This window comes from Grammomys surdaster, unplaced genomic scaffold, assembly GCF_004785775.1.
Source record: "Grammomys surdaster isolate TR1022 unplaced genomic scaffold, NIH_TR_1.0 205, whole genome shotgun sequence".
Taxonomy (NCBI): domain Eukaryota; kingdom Metazoa; phylum Chordata; class Mammalia; order Rodentia; family Muridae; genus Grammomys; species Grammomys surdaster.
Window position 1 is genome coordinate 4,059,739 of NW_021604650.1, and position 20,677 is coordinate 4,080,415.

At 43.7% G+C, this 20,677-nt stretch overlaps 1 protein-coding gene across 5 annotated transcripts in view; it reads right to left on the bottom strand.

The window, feature by feature from the left end:
* Window positions 1-536: 536 nt before the first annotated feature.
* Window positions 537-20,677, bottom strand: part of Kmt5b (lysine methyltransferase 5B) — a 48,672-nt gene continuing 28,531 nt past the window's right edge. For all 5 annotated transcript variants that reach the window (XM_028770938.1, XM_028770934.1, XM_028770935.1 and 2 more), the window contains 7 exons: window positions 16,825-16,990; window positions 16,143-16,252; window positions 14,536-14,702; window positions 14,282-14,301; window positions 14,062-14,198; window positions 11,355-11,551; window positions 537-4,715 (listed from right to left, as the gene is read on the bottom strand). In XM_028770938.1, coding sequence (XP_028626771.1) covers window positions 3,238-4,715; window positions 11,355-11,551; window positions 14,062-14,198; window positions 14,282-14,301; window positions 14,536-14,702; window positions 16,143-16,252; window positions 16,825-16,990 — 2,275 coding nt within the window. In that variant the 3' untranslated portion in view covers window positions 537-3,237. The remainder of the gene's footprint in view (window positions 4,716-11,354; window positions 11,552-14,061; window positions 14,199-14,281; window positions 14,302-14,535; window positions 14,703-16,142; window positions 16,253-16,824; window positions 16,991-20,677) is intronic.

Here is a 20,677-nt window from a genome sequence, read left to right on the forward strand (position 1 = left end):
TATAAGCTTAGCGATCAGGGAGGGTAAGTGTGGCAGAGGTGGGTGGGGGGTGGCCATTTACCTACCTGGTCCTCTCTGCTCTACTTTTTGAGATCTACTGCTGCCCAATACCCACAAGATCTGGGACACTGGGGAAGGAGGCTGGGGCCTTCTTATGCATGCAAAGAGCTCACTTGCCCTCTTGTATAGGCCACAAAAGTACTGGACCCACCTGAATCTGATTGGTAGCCTATACAGTAGGATGTATATGGATATACAAAGTTGAAATTTGAGGAGGGAGTCTCAAAGTTTCCAGGCACCTTGGTGGAATGTGGTGAACAGTGAAACCCAGTGTCACATGGAGAAGAAAGCCCTCATGTGTCTGGGATGCTGAAAGCAGCCTTTCTGTGGTGAAAGACAGGGTCCCTCTACTCTGAAGGAGCGAGTCAGGCTGCTCTCTCATGGTCACCAGGTACAGTGGCTCACTCCAACTCACAAACTGCTTCCTGTAAGCATCTGGTGGAAGACTTCTCAAGATACAGTGAACACTGACCAGATCATTTTAATTTCCGAATTTATTAAAATGATTAACCTCAATACTGCAAGTGCATGTACAAAATATTTGTAAAAAATGTTTTTTAATGAAACGTTAAAGAACTTACCTCAAATGCTGAAAAAGTCCTTTTCATTCTTTCAGTACAAGGAATACATTGTATCTCAAAAGTATTACAACTCAGCAAAACAATTTAAAACAGTAATTTGAAAAATGATTGAAAATTGAATACTTTACATATATTTCTAGGATCATTTCCTAATTCTTACAATTGCCAAAAACTTTACCAATCATTGCATAAGCTCAAGCTGAGAGTTTTATTGAGTGTAACCTCTTCCAGACTGGTCAAGAAATGTGGGGTTCTGGCACCCCCACAGTGAAGTTCTACAGCAGATCGAGAACAGTCCGAGGCCCCTGCCTTGAGAAACGGAAATAAGGTTCCCTAGAAGGCATCAGCAGCGCTGCTGAATGCTTGTGCATACAACTCCTGAGAGGCAGCGACTCCTCACAATGTCACTGCTCTTAGACCCATGGGAAGGTCGGCCTCCAAAGACAAGGCCACAACAAAACTAAAATAAACATCATAAATAAGTTACTAAAATTAAGCTTAAAATGGAGAAAATGGGAAATATGTTATTCTGTTACTTTTTCCTTAAGATTGAAATTCCTGAAATGGCTATTGTTGGTATTCAAAGAAATGGGAGGATTTAGTCTCAACAGCCCAAGAGAACATGGGAATGAAGGTGAGCTGCTGCCCTGTGCAGGCTCTTGAGCTCACCGTCAGCTACCTGGAGGTGGCATATGGTTCACACTTATGCTTGGGGACCCATGAGGACTGGGAGTATCATGGAAGGTGCTCTGGGTGCCTTGAGACAGGAGGTCTTGAGACACAAGGCTGCCTTTCTTCACGGCTATAGCAAATGGTTGTGTGTATGTGGGCATGCAGTCTTCCCTTCTGCTTCCAAATGAAAGACACCCAAGAGGGTGAGACTGCATGGCAAAGACAAGACTGTACAGGACCACAGCAGGGAATTCTATCATGCACAGGATCAAAGACATTGAATCCTAGAAACATTCATGAATCTTACAAACTTGTAACTGGAACCTACAAGCAACAGTGTTAAGGATCCAAGCGTCCCCAAGCTGAATACTGGTAGGTGTCATCAGCAACAGGGAAGCGTGGAGATGCTCTTTGTTGGACCTTTTACTCCCTGCTGACACACTGGAACACCGAGTCCATTAGCTGTGTCGTTTAGGAACACTGTCTATCTATCTGAAAGGGCACCTATGCATTTCCCAGTAAATAAACAGACCCACTGGTGTCAAACACCTGCTATAGACTGATATTCTCAAATTCTTTGATTTGTAAAATAATCCAGAGAAACAAACAAGCCTGGTATTGAACATAAAGCAGTAATCAAAAATTGTTCATTAAGTTACTTAAAATTAATTTCTCTTCTCAAAGTGCTTCAAAAACAAATTAAATCTGACTCCTCTTTTTGTTTGACTGATAATATAATCAAAAAAATCTGATATTCTCATAATAAACTAACATAAGCCAAGAACGTCCACTGATGCAGTGCTTACACTATATATTTATAATTTCCTATTTTATTGGCATGAATATTTCTAAACTTAAAAACCTTCCTGGTAAGTTCTTTTAATTTCTTATGACAAAAATTTCTCACAACACACAAATATTTACAACATATACATTGTTTTCAGCTCTTTACATTGAATCCCAAAGACAAATGTTTGTATAGGTTACCACAGAACAAAAGCTGTGACTCATGTTCTTATTTCATAAACTATTATAAGTTAAAGTGAATAGATTTCTTTTAATATTCCTTGTAGCATTTTACAAGTGCAACAGAAACTTGAAGACCCAAATTAAGATAGCTGGAGTTCATCAGACAAACGTTGCTCGCTGTCGCCGCGCTGTTCACAGCAAAGGTTTGAAAAAATAAGCACCAATCATTCTTGCAAAGAACAATTTTATCTAAAAGGATTGGAAAGTGTTAAATACATGGTCTTTAATTTACAAGACAAGCAATAAATAAGCTGCTCTGAACTCACTCTGCACACCACCAGCCTCGGACACATAATGTACTGAGGATGAGCTGTCACGCACGAGACTGCATTTAAGTTAATTTTTTTTCTTCAAAGAAATCAATCTGACTTCCAGCCAATGGTCTGCTATGATAACGAAGGCCACGGACAGGACACCTGGGCCGGTAACCAGTGTGAAACCGACACAACTCCAAGGGGGAAACATCTAGCAAATAAACCAAAAGCCAGAGGTCGATGCTGGTGATAGGAGCAGATGCTGAAAACTCTTCCCACAAGGCTGCTCTGCTCCGCCCTAACTACCGTTTAGTCATCTATGGAAGAGGGCTGGCGCTTGCTCTTAGAGGTGACAATATGGTGCAACCACATTAGTGTCTGAAGGTCCTATGTGGAGAGCTGCTGTCACTGGACAGTTTACTGGAGCCTCTATCCTAAAACAGGGCTTTCCCTCGGAATTGCACATAAGAAAGCTATTTAAAAAGTACGATAAAAATTTGCACAAATCAGACTTAAGAGTCAGGATGCTGTACACTTTCTACAGTATTATGCCTACAGGTGAAGAGACCACAGAAGCGCTGCGCGGAGAAGCTGTGGCTTAGATTTTTACTTTTTAGTTCCCCAGGACAATGAGTGAGCGCTCATGCGTTCAGTCTTAGAGACTGATCTTCCCTTCTCCTTGAAGAAATGTCGATATCTATGGAGTCTTTACCGACAATTAGCCTCAGCCGCTTTGCGGGAGGAAGAGGAATAAAGTCATCATCAAAGTCATCCTCACAGTCCTCCTCCTCCTCCTCCCCTTCAGAAGACGACGAGTCATCTGTGCTGTCCTCCTCATATTGACTGTAGTCATCCACCTCCATCTGGGACTCCAGCAGGGAGAGGGGATCACTGCAGCACACCCCATTCTCGTGAAGCCCCTCTGTATATGGCCCCCTGCTCTCCTCATCCCGCTTGAGCTGGATCTTGAGCTTGGTAGAGCTGCTGCCTGGCCCCGAGCTAACCCCATTGCTAAGCTTTGCGACATAGAGGTTACTGTCACTTTCATGGTCTTTGCTGAGCTTGATGCTGATTTTTGAGGAGTTCACACCATCACTCTCGTGGTCGTTTGTCTTGCTGCTGCTGTCGTGCCGCCTGCGAAGCGTCAGCTTGGGGATTCCAGAGCTGTTCTCCAGGATCAGCTGTGCATCGTACCTGGTGACCCGGCGCTTCTTTTTACTTTGCGCAGTTCTGAAGCTGTCTTTTGTTGTGAAGCTGTCGGGTGTGACAATGGAGCAGCCAACAGGTGAGGGAGCAGAGTCTGTGTAGCTCACAGGCACCCTTACTGTGCCACTGGGCTCACCCTGGTCAGGATGGGACCCTGGCAAATCTGGCAACCCGTCTTTCCCAGGGAAGCTGTGCTCTGGACTGCAGTCCTCTGTCTTTGCTAAGTGTTTCACAGGTTTCCCTTGTCGAAATTTCTTTCGTGACAGGCAGGAGTCACTTTTGGGACACTCCTGGGATGTGTCCTCCCTGTGTGCAGTCTCAGGAGCCAGTTCTTCCAGCACCTCTGAGGTTGGCTGCTGGCCACTGTCTGGGCAAGGTTCCAGTATACCATTTTTATAGCCATCCAAGGGACTTGGTTCAAGCTTGATGTCAGTGGTCTCCTTCAGACCTGTCCTTGTCCGCAAGGAGCGCCGGGTTGTGTAGGTGCAGGGCAAACTGTCGCCCTGCGAGTGAGCACCTCTCCCAGGGTTCTGCCTGTGTTCTCTCGCAGCATGTCTAGTCAAGCACCCACTCCCCACTGCAGCATGGACTGGTCCCTCTGGATCCCTTTCTTTCTTAATGGGCAAATTTTTATATAGCACGACTTTGGGCTCCTTAAGCACTAAGTTCCCCATCTCGAGCTTCCGGGATGTGTTCTTCTGGTCCAGCCGCTTGCAGTGATTCCTCAGTTTGATCTTGGAAAGTAAAGGCTTTGCCGGCTTTCTCAGTTTCTTTGGTACCCTGGAATTGTTCATGTGCACTAGCTTAGGTGAGGTAGAGTTGGAAGCAGCTGGGACTCTCGGCATGGACTGCCTTGTCAGTGCTCTGCTCTTGCTGCTCTTTTTTACACCAACTGAAGGTTTTCGGTTAGAAGCTGTGAAGTTTACAAGAAAAAAAAAAGATGAAACCAGCTTGGTAATGCAACAGGACATGACTAATCAATCCCCAAAGCAGACCACCAGCCACAAACTGCTGACACATGCGTGCACAAGGCAGCCCTCCAGGGATAGTTTCACCTGAACAGCTTCCCTATATTGTCTCTGTTATAGTTCAAGGGTCTCAGCATGTATCTCCCATGTCAGGGCTCACTGGTCCAGACTAAGCATTTTTCTTACATAAAAAATTTAAGGGGAAAGCAAATGAGTTACAGTTTCTACCTTCATGTCCTCCCCTAACTCACTCCTATGTGTCTTCTGTACATACATCCTGGCTGGCCTGGAACTTGATAGACCAGGCTGGCCCTAACTCTCAGCAACCCTCCTGACTGTCTCTCAAGTGCTCTGATCATTGGTGTGCATTGCAATGCCCAGCTTCTCTCCTGAACCCTTAGCCACTGTTTTAAAGTTTCCCAAAGTGTGTTATTACTTAGCCAGTGTAGCAAGGGAGAGCTAAGATGCATTAACTGCTGGACTCTAGGAGACACATTCTCTCCAACAGTTTCCAACAGAACAGATTCTAAAGAGCTCTATGCTGTGCCCTCCAGTACTCATGCATCTGTACTGTACACTGTTGGGTTCACGGGATGGGAAGCTATAGCAGGTGGTTATTAACTCAAGAGCTGCAGAGCGCTACAGTGTATTCTTCATGTAACTCAGGACAACAGATCTAAACACATGGAGAGGCTGCAGGACTCAGGTGACAGCTGAGTGCCTCTCAGGAGGCTGGGACCCAAGGACATGTTGCCCTTGCCCTGCTTGCTGTCTTTTCTCTTTACATTTACATGATCACAAAATCTTACATTAGTCAAAGGTTTTGTTGTTGTCATCGAGACAGGGTTTCTTTGTATAGCCTTGGCTGTCCTAGAACTAGCTCTGTAAAGCAAGCTAGCCTTGAACTCAGAAATCTGCTTGCCTCTGACTCCCAGGTGCTGGGATTAAAGTCGTGCACTGCCACTCCCTCCCACCCCCCAGCTCATTAGTCAATTTTAAACTACTTAATTCTCTGAGTTCTGCAGTTAAAAATAAAAATAAAAAAAAAAACAAACACAAAAAAACCAAACCAGCAAAACTCTCCTTTATTAAAACTAGTCAGTAGAAAAGTTGTGGTGACCAAGTGACCAGCACCCTCACAAAGACCAGGGACAGCTCAGCACAGGGCCTACCCCACAGCTGGTTAGGCATCCCTGTTCCTTCTTTCCACACAGCAAAGCAAGGAGCTAGCAGTACTTTTTATCAATAGAAATGAACAAGAATGTTTAACAAACATTCTGAAATAAACCAAGAGTAGAAGGCTTTCTACTTCAGGGATGGGCTTGCCAGTAGCTGCAGGCTACCCAGACCATCCGAGTCCACAGTGATGAGAGCTGCTGAGCGGCCCAGGAATCCACATCTGTGTGGGTTGCTGCCAAGAATATGACTTATTTCTAGAGCAGTGCAGTGCAGTCTTGAGGCTGAGTGACTTAGATTGACATGACCTACAACTGTGCACACTTGCACTCGTGCGCTCCTTCTCTCATGTTAAAAGGTAGGATGTTTAGGGAATACTTCAGCAAACAGATGGCTCTAACGAAGCATATAAACACATTAATGTTCAATGTTCCAGCTGCTTCCAGGCGCAACCCAAGGGACTGCATTTCTCATCTGTCATGCTTCCTCAAACATGGCTTCTTCCAGAACTATCTGTACCCAGACTTTGCAGTCTCTAGCCTTTCATTTTCCCATCTCCATCCCACATTTGCTTTGAACCCATCCACACAAAGACTGGATCCACAGCATGCTCTGTCTGCACCCCTCTGTAGCCTGAGCCTGACCCCTCTAGTAGGGACACCTCTGCTAGGTGGACCACGGCATCAAACAGTATATGTTCTCCGGCCCTTTTGGTTCCATTTCTATGAACTAGAGTCTGGTAACCATTTTCATCTCCTATAGGTTAAGAGTATATGATCCTGTCTTCCTTCAACTTGGCAGGCCATCAGGCATCTGCTGGCCTAAGGCCTTTGAATAAAATTTTCCAGGTGACAGGTACCTACCTGGGCACAGTTGCCACCACTCAGATGCTAGCAGTCCCTAAGCCTCTAGCCTTTCTCTCCTGAACCACAGGTCTAGACTCATAAACACTGACTGAAGCTGTTCTAGGGCTGATAGGCCTACACTGTCCCCCAGAGCTCTGGCAGCTCTTCTCTGAGTTCTCTACCCTCAGTAGTATATACCATCTGCCCACTGCCCACCCAGGAAGCTGGTCATCCCGAGTCTTCCTTCCCTAACTGCCTCATAAAGTCACTTGCCTGTCCTGCACTTCTCTACTTCTGCAGTCACTGAAACCTACCTGCACTTGCCCAGTGTCATTCCTCAGAGGCAGAACGACTTGTCTTACTACCTCATGTCCCTCTGGAAGACAACCCTTGCAATACCCTGATAGCCTGATAATAAAGCCTGAGACCTTCAACTAAGTCACATTCCTTCTTCTCTCCATTTGTGAAGCAACAGGTTTCCTGATTAAAGGCTTTCCCACTTGTGAGCTTGGGCAAATCCCTTTACTGTGCAGATGTTTCACCTGGCCAGTTTCATCCTTTAGGAAGCCTTTTCTGATTGGACTCTTGGCACCAAAGGTTTTCTTTCCTTAGTCCTTAATGTAATCCATTAGCTGAATTCCACCTTAAGGTGATTCTGAGTCCAATTTCTCCCAGACCCTCCCTTTCTTAGATTCTCTGTTGGTAGCAGTGCCAACTACTGACAAAGTAGTTCTTATGTTTGTGATCTGAGCACAAGTAGACTGCACTTGATGGCATACTGTTTCAGAAAGTATTGCCCTTATGTGCCTGTTGAGGTATTCGGTTTATTTGAAAAGTATCATCTCACCAAAATTCCAGTGAAAAGGTAAGTTCACTGAAAGAATGAAGCAGAAAAATGTGACTGAGACTCTCCTAGAGTGCCAGGGGTGAGTCACTATGCAGACACTTAAGAATACTTGTGGGAGATGTGGTTTCCATGATGGTAAGCCTAGAGGAGGCAGCTGGTGGACATAATGAGAAACTGTGAGTCAACCATTTCAAAGGGTACTGAGACTCAGTCAGGGCCTCGATATCCACAGAGGCAGGAGTGCCCTAGTTGTCCTTGCTGAGGGCATTTTTTCTGTTTTGTAACGGTCAATAAATTCGAAATGCATAACCTGGATGGTCTTTGGTGGGGTTTACATTTCTCCTGACTGCTACCTGCTAGATACTGCACACAAGTCACATGATGCCCTAAAGTGGTTCTTAACATACCTATGAAGGAACCAAGCTCTCACGGTCTAGTGGATCCCCAAATGCCATCAGCTGAGTAGTGGTACTTGAGCTTGGATGTGTCTCCAGACCCTGAGTTCCTGATCACTGTTATGCTACCTGCATTATAGCTTCAGTTCCAACTTACAAAGGACACGCTGTATGGCTACTGACTGTGGTTGCTCCAAGTTGTCATTTAAACAATAAGATAGTATGCCACTCAGTGTGTACCATAAAGAAGCATGACAAAGAACACTAGTGTTGCCATGAGCTCTACGCTGGCAATGCATGCCAATCAAGTTTGTATGAGGGCCATTTGTAGTTTAGAATCCAGAAAACCCGAAGCAGCATGCCAAAGTCTCCCATTTATCAGGTGCAAAGACTTTTGCTTGTCACGACTGACCAGCAAAGGCCAGCTGAAGAGTGATGAGAAAGGCAGGTCGGGCAGGAAAACGAATCAGTGAGAGGTGGCACTGTTGGAGAGAAAGGGGAGCCCTGCCTTCATGCCCAGCCAGGTGCTCCTTTAGTCCACACAAACTCATTCTATTGGTCACGTCTGCTGGGTCCTGACTGTAGTGACTGTCTGGTTTTGGGTGCTGCTTGAGTCTTCATGTTTCCCACACCTTATCACTAACTATAGGAGACAGACAAGCCAGTAAGGCACCAAGGCCTAGAAAACCACAACTCTCCAAAGGGCACTGGAACTCAAGGCTGGAGGACTCATTTTGGACATGGAATGTCTTGCTGTCTATTCCTGGGTGCTAAAGCAGAAAGCCAACTTGGACCTCCTGAGACACCATTTCTCAAGCCTTGCTTAAGAGAAAGAATGTTTTCCTTGTGCCCAGGGAACAGTGTTGCCTTGCACATCTGTCACAGCAGGCTTCTACCAGCTGCCAAACTGCAAGTGAATGCAGGGAAAGAGACGCAAACAGGCCAGCAGCAGCCCCTGGCTATACACTAGGCATGCCTAAAGCCCTGGAAGAAAGTTCCGATGCTTGCTGAATTATGGTCTGGAGAGTGTAGTAAGACCTTAACTTTTAAAAACAATGCTAACGAGGTAACCACACTTGCAGGCAATGAATTCCATTGCTGAGTCTAGCACAGTGGAAGGACAGCACTGACTTGCTGTCTAACCTCTACACATGTGCCATGGACACACTCTCCGGGGTCAAAACAAAAAAATTTACAAAACAGCTAAAGTATAGGTAAGAACAAGGGCAAAGGACACACTAGGTACCTGTCCTATACACTTGTAGATGTCACCAAAATCCTAAGGCCCTATGGCACCATCTCCTGCCAGGCAGGAGAGTGGGAAAATGACATCCAAGCCTTGGCTCTTGGTGAGCTGTGGGCCATGCCTCCAAGTCACTGATAGTAAGCCTTGGCTTACTTAACATTCATGTTGCTAAAAGGCATTCTGATTAATAACCCAATACCTAACACAAGCATCCACTAACAAGGTTGAACTTCCTATTCTAAAATGCTGAGACTACAGCTCAAAGGCACTGTGTTTGCTTTCTGCCCTTGAGATAAAGGAGTTAGTTAGCTCTGCAGTAACTCTGCACTTATCTTGGAGCTGAGACCTAAGTTTCCCAAGAAGGGCCAGAACCACCACATCTTGGTATTTCTCTAAAAACCACTGGATTTAGTAATAACTACTCCCCATGCTGTAACACACTAGCACACACAGCACCTCCAGAAACTGTTCGTATTAAGTATTTACGCTAAGTAGTGGACTGAGTTTACAATGGATATACCAGTGATCACGTTCATCCATAAAAACACAGGGGCTCTTGTTCATCAGAGCCATCCTCTGAGGACAGCTCTGTGGCCGTCTGGATGGCAGCCCACAGCTCAGTGTTGCCATGTTCGTATTTATGAAATGGGCGTCACAAGCTCCAGTGTCTTCAAGGAACCAGACTCAAGAAAACAAAGTTCATTACACTGCCTTTATTAATAGAACCATCAGTCAACAGTGAATGAGAGACTACCACCTCCTCTTTGGTCACTTTGGGCCTCAGCTAAAGTGTGAACTTGAACTACACTGTTGCTTTTATACTAGAAGTTACAACTGGCCTTGGACTTCAAGTAGATTCAGATATCCACGCAGTGGTATTTACCATCATGGAGACACTTTCCCTTTTCTTCAAAAATTTCTGCAAGGGAAAGGAGCACCCAAGAGTGGGCTGAAAACAGCTGAAGGAAGTGGGCTGAAAGAAGATCCTGGAACAGCCAGTGATTCAGGAGGATCCTAAGTGCTCAGTCACTGGACACTAGAGTGCTAGAAGACATACTCTGTGGGTAACCAAGGCCAACCTTTCTCACAGAGGACTCTAGCAGAGACAAGTCAGATAGGAGAACCTGCTGATGTGTGGCATCACAGCCGACACAGAGGTCCAGCACTCACGCTCCACTGTGCTGTCTTTGGCCTCTGTAACTTTTCTTCTTTTCCTTTTCTCTTTGGTCACCACCACCCCAAGTTTCCATTAGATACTTCACCAACACAGAACTGGCAGCTCAGAACTTCTCCCTTCTTTCCACCTGGCTTGCTACCTTCTGTAGGAGCAATCACACACCCTACAACAGCCACATCCGAATACTCTTGGCATGCTTCTGAGCCTAGTGAACTAGGCTGATTCACTTCAGAAAATGCTAATCAAGTAGTTAAACGACAGAGTCTTGACACTATAATGAACTCTGGGTCCGTCCTGGTCCTAGGCTGGCTGGAGATGGTCATGGGTCGCCTGATGAACCAGCCAAGCTCTTGCAGGACTTAAACACCATCACACATCACTAATGACTTGAAAATGTTTTTCTTGAGCATGATGGTCCTGGAACATATGCTAAATATTTCAATGTCCAATTACCAAGTATTCAAAAATACATATAGAGGTTGGTTCTAAATTTGGAGTTGATATAAACTGCCATGGACTAAAAGTGTGTACTGCCAAGTGCGTGTCCAGCTGAAATGCCTCGAGTCTCTGTTTCTATCAATTTGGAACTTCAAAACTACTGAGGCTGGGCTGGAGAGATGGCTCAGCGGTTAAGAACACTGCTCTTCCAGAGGTTCTGAGTTTAATTCCCAGCAACCACACGGTGGCTCACAACCATCTGTAATGGGATCTGATGCCCTCTTCTGGTGTGACTGAAGACAGCGACAGTATACTAAAAAAAAAAAACAAAAAAAAAACAACAACAACAACAACAACAAACAAACAAAAACAAACCAAAACCCCCAAAACTCCCTCCTGGGGCATGCTACAGGCGAGCTGAGGAGCATGACCCGCACCTTACAGCAGCTCCCTTACTTACTTGCATTGTCTTTTTCCTGAGTGGTGTCTGCATCTGTGTTAGAGCTCACAGACTGACTGTCTGAGTTTTTGCTGCTGTCACCTAACTTTTTAAGCCTATTTAAGCGTTTATCTGTTTCTCTAAGTCCGTATTTGCTATTGATAACAGGAGCAGGCGCAGGCAGTCCTACTCGTGATTTAAAAGCACCAGTTCCCCGTCTGAAAGAGAAAACAGTAAAGGTCAAACAAATGGAGATTACTTACAACAAGCTTGGCTGCTGCGGTGTGTGGCCACATTAGGTCAAGGGCTGAGATGAGCTGATGCGGCCTCCACCACAGTTAGAGAACCAACAGCTTTAGAGCTCTAAGGAGAGTCAGCACGCATCTACCAAAACACTACTGAAAGTATACTTACAATGTCCGTCTCAATCATCCATTTTCTGCCTGTGGACCTGATCTGTAGATACACTATGTATCCGATTCTTCAATTTACATTATTTCTTTTTAAGGAAGCAAAACTAAAATCTTACATTTACAACCATTTTGTCTAGCACTTAATTTTCTTGTACCATGTCTGTCTAACAGTAAGCATGTACTGAACACATGCTTTGAGAGCATGAATGCATTCAATGTTGTGTATGTGTGTGTGTAAGTGTGCATGAGCCTACAAAAGCCAGAAGTGGCATCAGATCCTTTGGAGCTGGAGTTACTATAGGCTGTGAACAGCCTGACACAGGGCTGACTGGAACTTGGGTTTTTGTTTGTTTTTTTTTTTTTGGTTTTTCGAGACAGGGTTTCTCTGTGTAGCCCTGGCTGTCCTGGAACTCACTCTGTAGACCAGGCTGGCCTCGAACTCAGAAATCCTCCTGCCTCTGCCTCCCAAGTGCTGGGATTAAAGGCATGCGCCACCACCGCCCGGCTTGGAACTTGGGTCTTTTGAAAAAGAGCAGTATGCACTCTCAGCTGCTGAGCTGTGTCTTCATCTGACTTCGATTGACTGGGTCATTTGAGCATTTTTTAGACTTACTACTTATGTCATCAAGACCTTTAACACCCTAAAGTTAGGAAGAAAGATACTTTCTTCCTTCCTTCCTTTCTTTTTCTTTCTTTCTTCCTTCCCTTCCTTCCTTTTTGACCCAGGGTCTCTAGTTTTGGCTGTCCTGGATCTTTCTATGTAGACCAAGATGCCCTGTAAGTCACATGAGATCTGCTGACCTCTACTTTCTGGTTGTTGGGATTAAAGAATTGCAACACCACATTTGGCTCTAACACTTTTTTGGTAAAGATTTATTTTCTTTTTAATTATATATGTCCTCAGTGGACAAGAGGGTGTCAGTCTCCCTGGAGTGGCATAAACAGTACAGCATGGGTGTTGGGAGCTAAACTTGGGTCCTCTGAAGAGCAGCACATTAACTCTCAAGCCCCTAGGCAGATTCTTTTCCTAATCATTTTATATTGTTTATTTACACTGTATTTGGGAGTCTAGCTTATTTTCCCCGGAAGGAGAGGTAGCACTCACTTCCCATGTGCACTTTGCTTGTTTTACAACTCTCTGTTCACTATTGTTCATTCCTAAGCAATGTATCAAGTTTGATCATAACCACTTTATAATACAGTAATCTTTAATATATGTTAAGGCAACTTATTTTTTTTAAAAAAAGATAAGGTCTCTTGTTTCTCAGGCTAGTCTCAGATGGTCTATATACCAAGAATGACCAGAACTTCTGATCCTCCTGCCTCACTTCTGAGTGCTGGAATCATAGGCACATGCCACCACCACAACCGCTCATGAAGCTCTGGGATCTACCCAGGCTTCCTGTACTTTAAGCAGCTCTGTATCTGCTGAACTATATCTCCAACCCTCCTCTAACCTTTGTTGTGGTCACTGTTGTTCAGTGCTGAGGACCAGGCTTCTTTCATGTTTGTTTTGAGAGAGAGCTTGCTGTGTGGTCTACGCTTACTTCAATCTTTTCCAAGTATATCTGGCTCAGCCTCCCAAATACTGGAATCATCTGCATAAACTATCCTGCCTGGCTACCTCTAATGTTCTTTTCATTTTGTTTTTCTTGGTTTTCATCAGGCATACTATTTTATACACTTTAATATGGTTTTGGTCAATTCCAAAAATAAAGTTTCAGCTGGGCGGTGGTGGCGCACACCTTTAATCCCAGCACTTGGGAGGCAGAGGCAGGTGGACTTCTGAGTTTGAGGCCAGCCTGGTCTACAGAGTGAGTTCCAGGACAACCAGGGTTACACAGAGAAACCCTGTCTTGAAAAACCAAAATAAATAAATAAATAAATAAATAAATAAATAAATAAAGTTTCAAACAATTTATTATTATAAAAAGTGATATCTACATGTTCACAGCAAACATCACGGTTCGTTTTACTCAGATTTTATTTTTAGGGCTTGTCATCAGATTTCACCTTTCAAAACTCTTCTAGTGACGTTAGTACAACTTATGTAGAAACTTATAATCCCCTCTTTTTTTTTTCTTTGCACACCCTCACAAGACTATATTTACTGTTGTTTTGTCCTACGTACGTCTGGACTGTGACCCATCAGTAACAGCTGTATCACATTTGATTCTGTTTTTCACACTACATTGGTACTGAGCTACAGAGCACACGCTAGCTCTACACTCGAATGATGTGGGTGGTTGGACAGGGTCAATATCACACCATCATGACAGTTACATGCAGAATAGGGAGGGAGTCTGATCCTTTACCTTTCACAAGTATAACATTCGCAGAACTCATTATTTTCTCCAAAAAAACCATCTCCATAGTAACAAGAAATTTCTTCTCCAGGTTCAATATCTCTCAGAGCCTTAACACATGCTGTGTCCCGACCAGTTGACACAAACTGAAATAGAAATACCTTGTCAAGAGTCTCAAACTCAAGGCAAACAAAGAATCTCTGAGGTACATGATTTCTTTTATGCTTACCTTACAGTTAGGTCTGCAATCTGAAAAATGTCCAAAAGAGAAAGTCAATTAACTGCTGATAAGATCTGAAACACGAAGTTACAGAATCTGAAAAGGCTTTCCAGACAACTTCACAGTTTAGGTCTCAAGTCACACTGGGCATATTTAATAAATCGGAAGATAATGGCCACTCCAAACGCCCCTGAGTATGGCCAGGCCACACTAGCCGTGGGCAGCCAGCCCACACAGTGTAGACGCCTCAGAAGGCAGCTTACCATGATTTATAAATGCAGCAGGACCGAGCCAGAGTTGAGCACAATTTTTCCTTGTGGAGTACATGACACTGAAGTCGTTTTCTCCGTGTCTAAGTAGCATGTTCTCCTCAATTTCTGAAAGTTCGGCAATACAACCCACCAGTAATTCTATTTTGTCATTTCGTTTCCTATTTAAAATATGTGATAAAAATTACTAGTAATTATAATAAGGCTTCTTTAAAAAAAATAAGCCTTCCCACTAAATATGAGAACCGAGCAGCCCTGGCTCCACATACTTTGCTGACTGACCGAGTCCACCTGAGCATGCTCTTCCTGATTTCTTATCTTCCTTAGTCCCACAAGAGAAAGGAAGCTCCTCCAGGTAAGCCAAAGTGCTGCTTGTAACTCTCAACACCCTGCAGAGCCTGAATCCCAATCTTATGGGAGGCGGGGCTCACCTACTCGCTGTTCTGCATTACATTTGCAAATGGGTCCCACAGTAGTGGGGTCATGAGGGTCCAGAATGTTGTCATCATCCAGTAGGGTGCACCACTCACTTTAAGTGTTCTCCAAGCCCAAACTAAAGGCTTAAGTTTCCTAGTAGCCACACCAAGGAAGAAGAGGTAAAATTCCTCTTAATAATGTATTTTAAGTCCACATATCCCAAATAGTACTTCAGCAGGCAGTTACTATAGAATTATCAAAGAGGAGAAGAACACAATGTGAAATCCGGTGAGGATGTATACAGCTCTTATTCATTGAGACGGATTATATTTCCAGGACTCCATGAAGCTGGTGGCTGCTTTATTGCAAAGTACAGCCCTTGAGCCCTAGATCTCAAGCCTGCCATCTGCAACACCGGAGCCCCGAGAGACAGTTAGTAGCTCAATCCAAATCTGAGTCAGAGTATTGTATATACCCATCCTAGGGCCCTACTTGAGAATAATGCTCTTTGCACATTCTATTTTTAGGTGCCTGACCTCTGAAATTTTTGCTATCAAAATACTAAAGAACCATAGGAGGGACTGCCTATTTCTCCTGGGATATAAGGACCAGATATTAATAGGAAAGAGAATCACATCTTTGTTCTCACCTATGGCTTTTTAAGCCTCAAAGTAACATTTGATTTTAGTTTTGAGACGGAATCTCACTGTGTAGCTTGGCTAGCTTAGAACTCACTATGTAGACCAAGCTGGCCTTGAACTGACAAAGATCTGTTTGTCTGTCTCCTGAGTGCTGGGATTAAAAACAGTCATTACTACTTTTATTTCAGCTGGCATGCATGCATGTTTTAAAACAGGTTCATGTATTCAAATGTTTCTACCTGTAATACTTAAGACCTGTCATACTGATCCTGGAAACAGGTCATCAGCCTTGGTACCCTCCTCCTTTCAGCAGGCCATCACAGAACAGCTATTTAGAATCAACAAGCTGTGGCTTAGAGATGGGACCAGGTCACCCGAACTTCTGATTTCACTACTCCTTGAATCAACAGGTCAGAGCTTGGCACTGCACCGATTCTCAGGGAAAGCACTGGCTCATCCTGACCACAGTTTTGTAAGTACTTCAATGACAATTACAGAACTTTAAACAGAAATATACTGAGTTTTGACTAGTGTAATAATTACCACTCTTTTGTTGCAACTATCTTGGCTCCGTTTTGTTCTGAAGAGTATCTATTACAAGGCAATATTTCAAATCCACTGTCAGTTGCAAACATCCGCAAGTAAATAAAGACCTAAAGCAGGAAAAAAATGTGACTATTATTTATTCTGCTAGACTTTCTCACAATTATAAAAGCATACCACCATCAACAACAATGTACACTATTGGAGAGCGAAGTGAAAGCCTTTCCTGTTAGTCTCAGTGTTCACACATGTAAGTACTCAATGGCTTGGTTTTGCTGCTCTAGACGTACACAGAGAACTTCACTCCAGATGAGCAGCCAGGTCACCTTCTGTATTACAGATCTTTATATTCACTGTTTTGATGAAAAACGAACTCGAAGGCTGGGGACTAGTCAAGTGGTAGAGCACTTGCCCAGCATGTGCCCTGGATTCAACCTCAAGCCCTGTAAGCCATAGCCACCACTGGACTTAAAATCTCAGTGCTCACAAGCATTCAAGCTTCAGTTTACGTAGAAATCTTTCTTTTTCTGAGATAGAGTCTCACACTGTAGTCTAGATAGCTAAAACTCATTATGTAATCCTAGGCTGGCCTCGAACTTGTAGACCTCTTACAGCTTCAACCACCACAGCTAGTTCAAACGTATCTGGACATAGGTCAGCAGCATTAATGCACTTAACTTACATGTTCCTTGAATAATTTCTCCTGCATTTTGTTTTTGTTGAGAAAATAATGCCGTGCCCATTCACCTGAAGTCAAACATTTGAAAGCTTTCTCTAAGTGTTCATCTTTCTTAAAGCGTTCAATGACTTCCTTTAGCTCTTCTTGCCTTCCTTTTATAGGCCGAAATCTGAAAGAAATCAAAATAACAAGTTTAGTTATCTATCACAATTCTTTAAACTTTTTTTAACTGATTTATTTTGTGTGTGTGTGTGTGTGTGTGTGTGTGTGTGTGTGTGTATACACACAAAATGAAAGGCCTAGAATAGAGAAACAATCCAAGTGGAGGTAAAAAGGGCAAGAGTTTGACGTGAACTTAAGTAAAGGACTTAAGTGCAGGACCATGAGTTCAGAGGTACACTGACATAAACAAAATAAAGCTGTAACAAAAATGTCTTTGTGCACAGCAGAAAAACCCCACGCATTTCAATAGGACCTTCAAACATATCTTGACATTTCAACTACCGAACTGATGTTGAACAACTTCATCCAGAAAACAGGAGAAATGTCAAAATCTTTTTTTTTTTATTTATTTTTGAGACAGTGTTTCTCTATGTGGCCCTGGCTGTTCTGGAACTTGCTCTGTGAATCAGGGTGGCCTGGAACTCAAGAGATCCATCTGCCTCTGCCTCTCAAGTACTGGGATTAAAGGCATGAACCACCACTGCCTGGCAAAATGCCAACATCTTAATTCAGAAAATGAGACTATGACATTGGTGAAATTTATTTGGGGCAGAATTTTAAAGGGTTTAGTTGTAAAATCAGCTACAATGACTGCAGAATATGTTAACGTGTAGCTGACACAGCGAGGTTCCAAGTAAGCTCTGTGAATTTTCCCTCTGGAGCTACACTCGGCAAAGCATGAGCTTCTGGGAGAGATATGGGTCTTGATTTAAGAATTTCTTTGTGCCAGGCAGTGGTGGTGCACTCTTTAATCCCAGCACTCTGGGAGGCAGAGGCAAGTGGATCTGAGTTGTAGACCAGCCTGATCTACAGAGTGAGTTCCAGGACAGCCAAGACTACAGAGAAACCTTGTCTCACAAGAAGCAAGCAAACAAAACAAAACAAAAATAATTTCTTTGTCTATTTTATTCAGTTATTTTTTTCAAATAAGGGTTTTCTGATAAACAAACAAACAAATAATCAACCATCAAACAGAAAAAGAAATTAGGGATTTACGTTCAAATAAAACCCATGAAAAAAATATCAGTGGTTCAAGAGAAAAAAAAATTTTGAACTATGCACTTAGTATCTAAAGTGGTGACCTTATGTCTGACAACACTGAGATAAGACAGCACAGACTCCAACCAACCTCAGCATGCAACAGAACAATCATGTATTAACTTTTTTTTATTTTTTGAGACAGGGTCTCATCGAACCCAGGCCAGTTGCTTGCCTTGATCACCCATGGTAGACGAGGACCTTAAAACACCAAATCAACTTTCTTCTACCTCTCAAGTGCTGGCATTATGTGTGTACTACCACGCATAGCTCCCACTAACATTTCACAAGCGTTTAAACTGTAAGCTTTCACCAAGTCTTAGTTCCTAAGTTCTCTATGTGCAGCAGCAAACAAGAGGCTATAATGGGAAATACCAGAGGAAAAAGACACCATCATTGTTCTTGTTTGTTTGTTTTTGATTTTGTTTTGTTTTTTGAGACAAGGGCTCTCTCTGCCTTGGCTGTCCAGGAGCTCACTGTTTACACAGTGGGATGGCAGTGGGGTGTAGGTCCAGGTAGAATATATGCCTAACCTGCAAGGCTCCACCCTCAGCATCACGGAAAAAGCGAAACTCACTCAAAGATATAGAAAGATAAGCTAGACACGACTGAAATGGAGACAGGTGCACACATATACTGAGAGTCACTGAGTGTGTTTGTATGTGTAGAGGTCAGAGGACAACTTTCTCCTTCCAGCATGAGGATTTCAGGAGTCAAATTCAGGCTATCTCACTTGACTGAGGTAGACATTTAACAGGGTTTGTGTGTCCTTTACTTTCCAAAACATGTTCATTCCAATCTCAAATGTATTCCAAGTACCCTAGTTTTCACTGTTCACAATGTCAAACTATTTAAAAGCTAAAATCAACATAAACTAACTCTACTGATACTATTTTCTCTGGGGTGTGGCTCTCCTGAGATGACCTTTTTCCCCTCACTCTCTAACTAGTACTGCCTCATGAACAAAACCACAAAATTATCCTTTGTTACCACCTAGCAAGAATGTTTGCCTCACTTAAAACATAATATGCAATTTCCAAAAGTGTGAAACGTTACTGTCACTGCTAGCTGCCCTAAGAATGAAAGACAATGTAAGGTGGTCCTCCCACATGCCTTTAGTCCCCGCACTCCGGAGGCAGAAGCAGGCCAGCTGCGTTACAGTGAGTTCCAGGACAGCCTGGGCTACACAGAGACCTTGTCTTGAAAGGTGAGAAAAAAAACAAAAGGCAAAGGAGACAGTACTTCAGTGACCCTTCAGATACATATCAGTATCACCTGGCCAGTACTGTGGGACATAAAAACTATGCAAGGACACAAAACTGTTAACAAATATTAAGGACAAACAAAGCAAAAGCCACTGCGGACCTTAGAAGCAAGAAAATAACTTCCTATTACATTCCCCCCCCCACTCTATTATGTATCCTTGGCTGACCTGATACTCACTATGTAGCCCAGGCTAGTCTCAAACTCAAGAGATACACGTGCATCTGCCAATTGAGTGCAGATTTGAAAAGGAACCTGAACTTGAGTTACTTTATCTAGTGGAGAAAGAAGGGCACAGTCTCAGAGGTCAGAGGACAACTTGTGGGAGTTAGCTATCTTCCCTTACCATGTGATCCCAGGGATTAAACCCAGGCTCACAGGGTTTGGTGGCAAGGACCTGCTGAGACTCTAGGCTATGCAGCTTTAATGCTGTTAATTCATACAGTGTAAGGGATGAATACAAAAGTGGATGTTGAAGTTTATGTTAGGAGAGAGCAAGCTGACCAGGCCAGGGAGCAAGAGAAAGGTATTTGTCATCTCCAAATGGATATGCTTATTCTTTTTAATTACAAAATCTGCTACTTAAACACAGATCTTTCTTTCCCAGACCTTGGTGACTACTGCACAAAATAAAACATGTAATTTACAATGAGCTATTTTTTTGTTTGTTTGTTTGTTTTAGTTTTTCGAGACAGGGTTTCTCTGTATAGTCCTGGCTGTCCTGGAACTCACTCTGTAGACCAGGCTGGCCTCGAACTCAGAAATCCACCTGCCTTTGCCTCCCAGGTGCTGGGATTAAAGGCGTGTGACACCACCGCCCGGCTCAATGAGCTATTATTAAAACGGACAGGAAACAAACATATATTCACACTCTCACAGGCCTGTTCCCACTCTCTAAGACTGACTTGTGCAGCATTCTTGCTATTTCAGTTTTCTGTCTTCCAAACACAAGAGACGACTGTGGCAAGAACAACAGTGCAAATCTGTATTAGCTGAATCGCTACTGTTCCCTCCGCTGGCATACACCAGGCCGCAGGGAGAAAAAAAGAGAGGAAAGGCAGGAAAGAGGAAGAGATAGAAAATGCTCAAAGAGCTGCAAACCACAGTTGCAAAAGGCTCCTGGACCAGGCTGGCCTCGAACGCAGAGATCTCCCTGACTTGGCCTCCAGCAAGATTATCCAATTTAAAAGGATTACTAAATGCTTTAGAGTCCTATTTTGAGGGCTGGAGAGATGGCTCAATGGATAAGAGCACTGGCTGCTCTTCCAGAAAACCTGCATTCAAATCCCAGCACCCACAAGGCAGCTCACCATTGTCTGTAACTCCAGTGCCA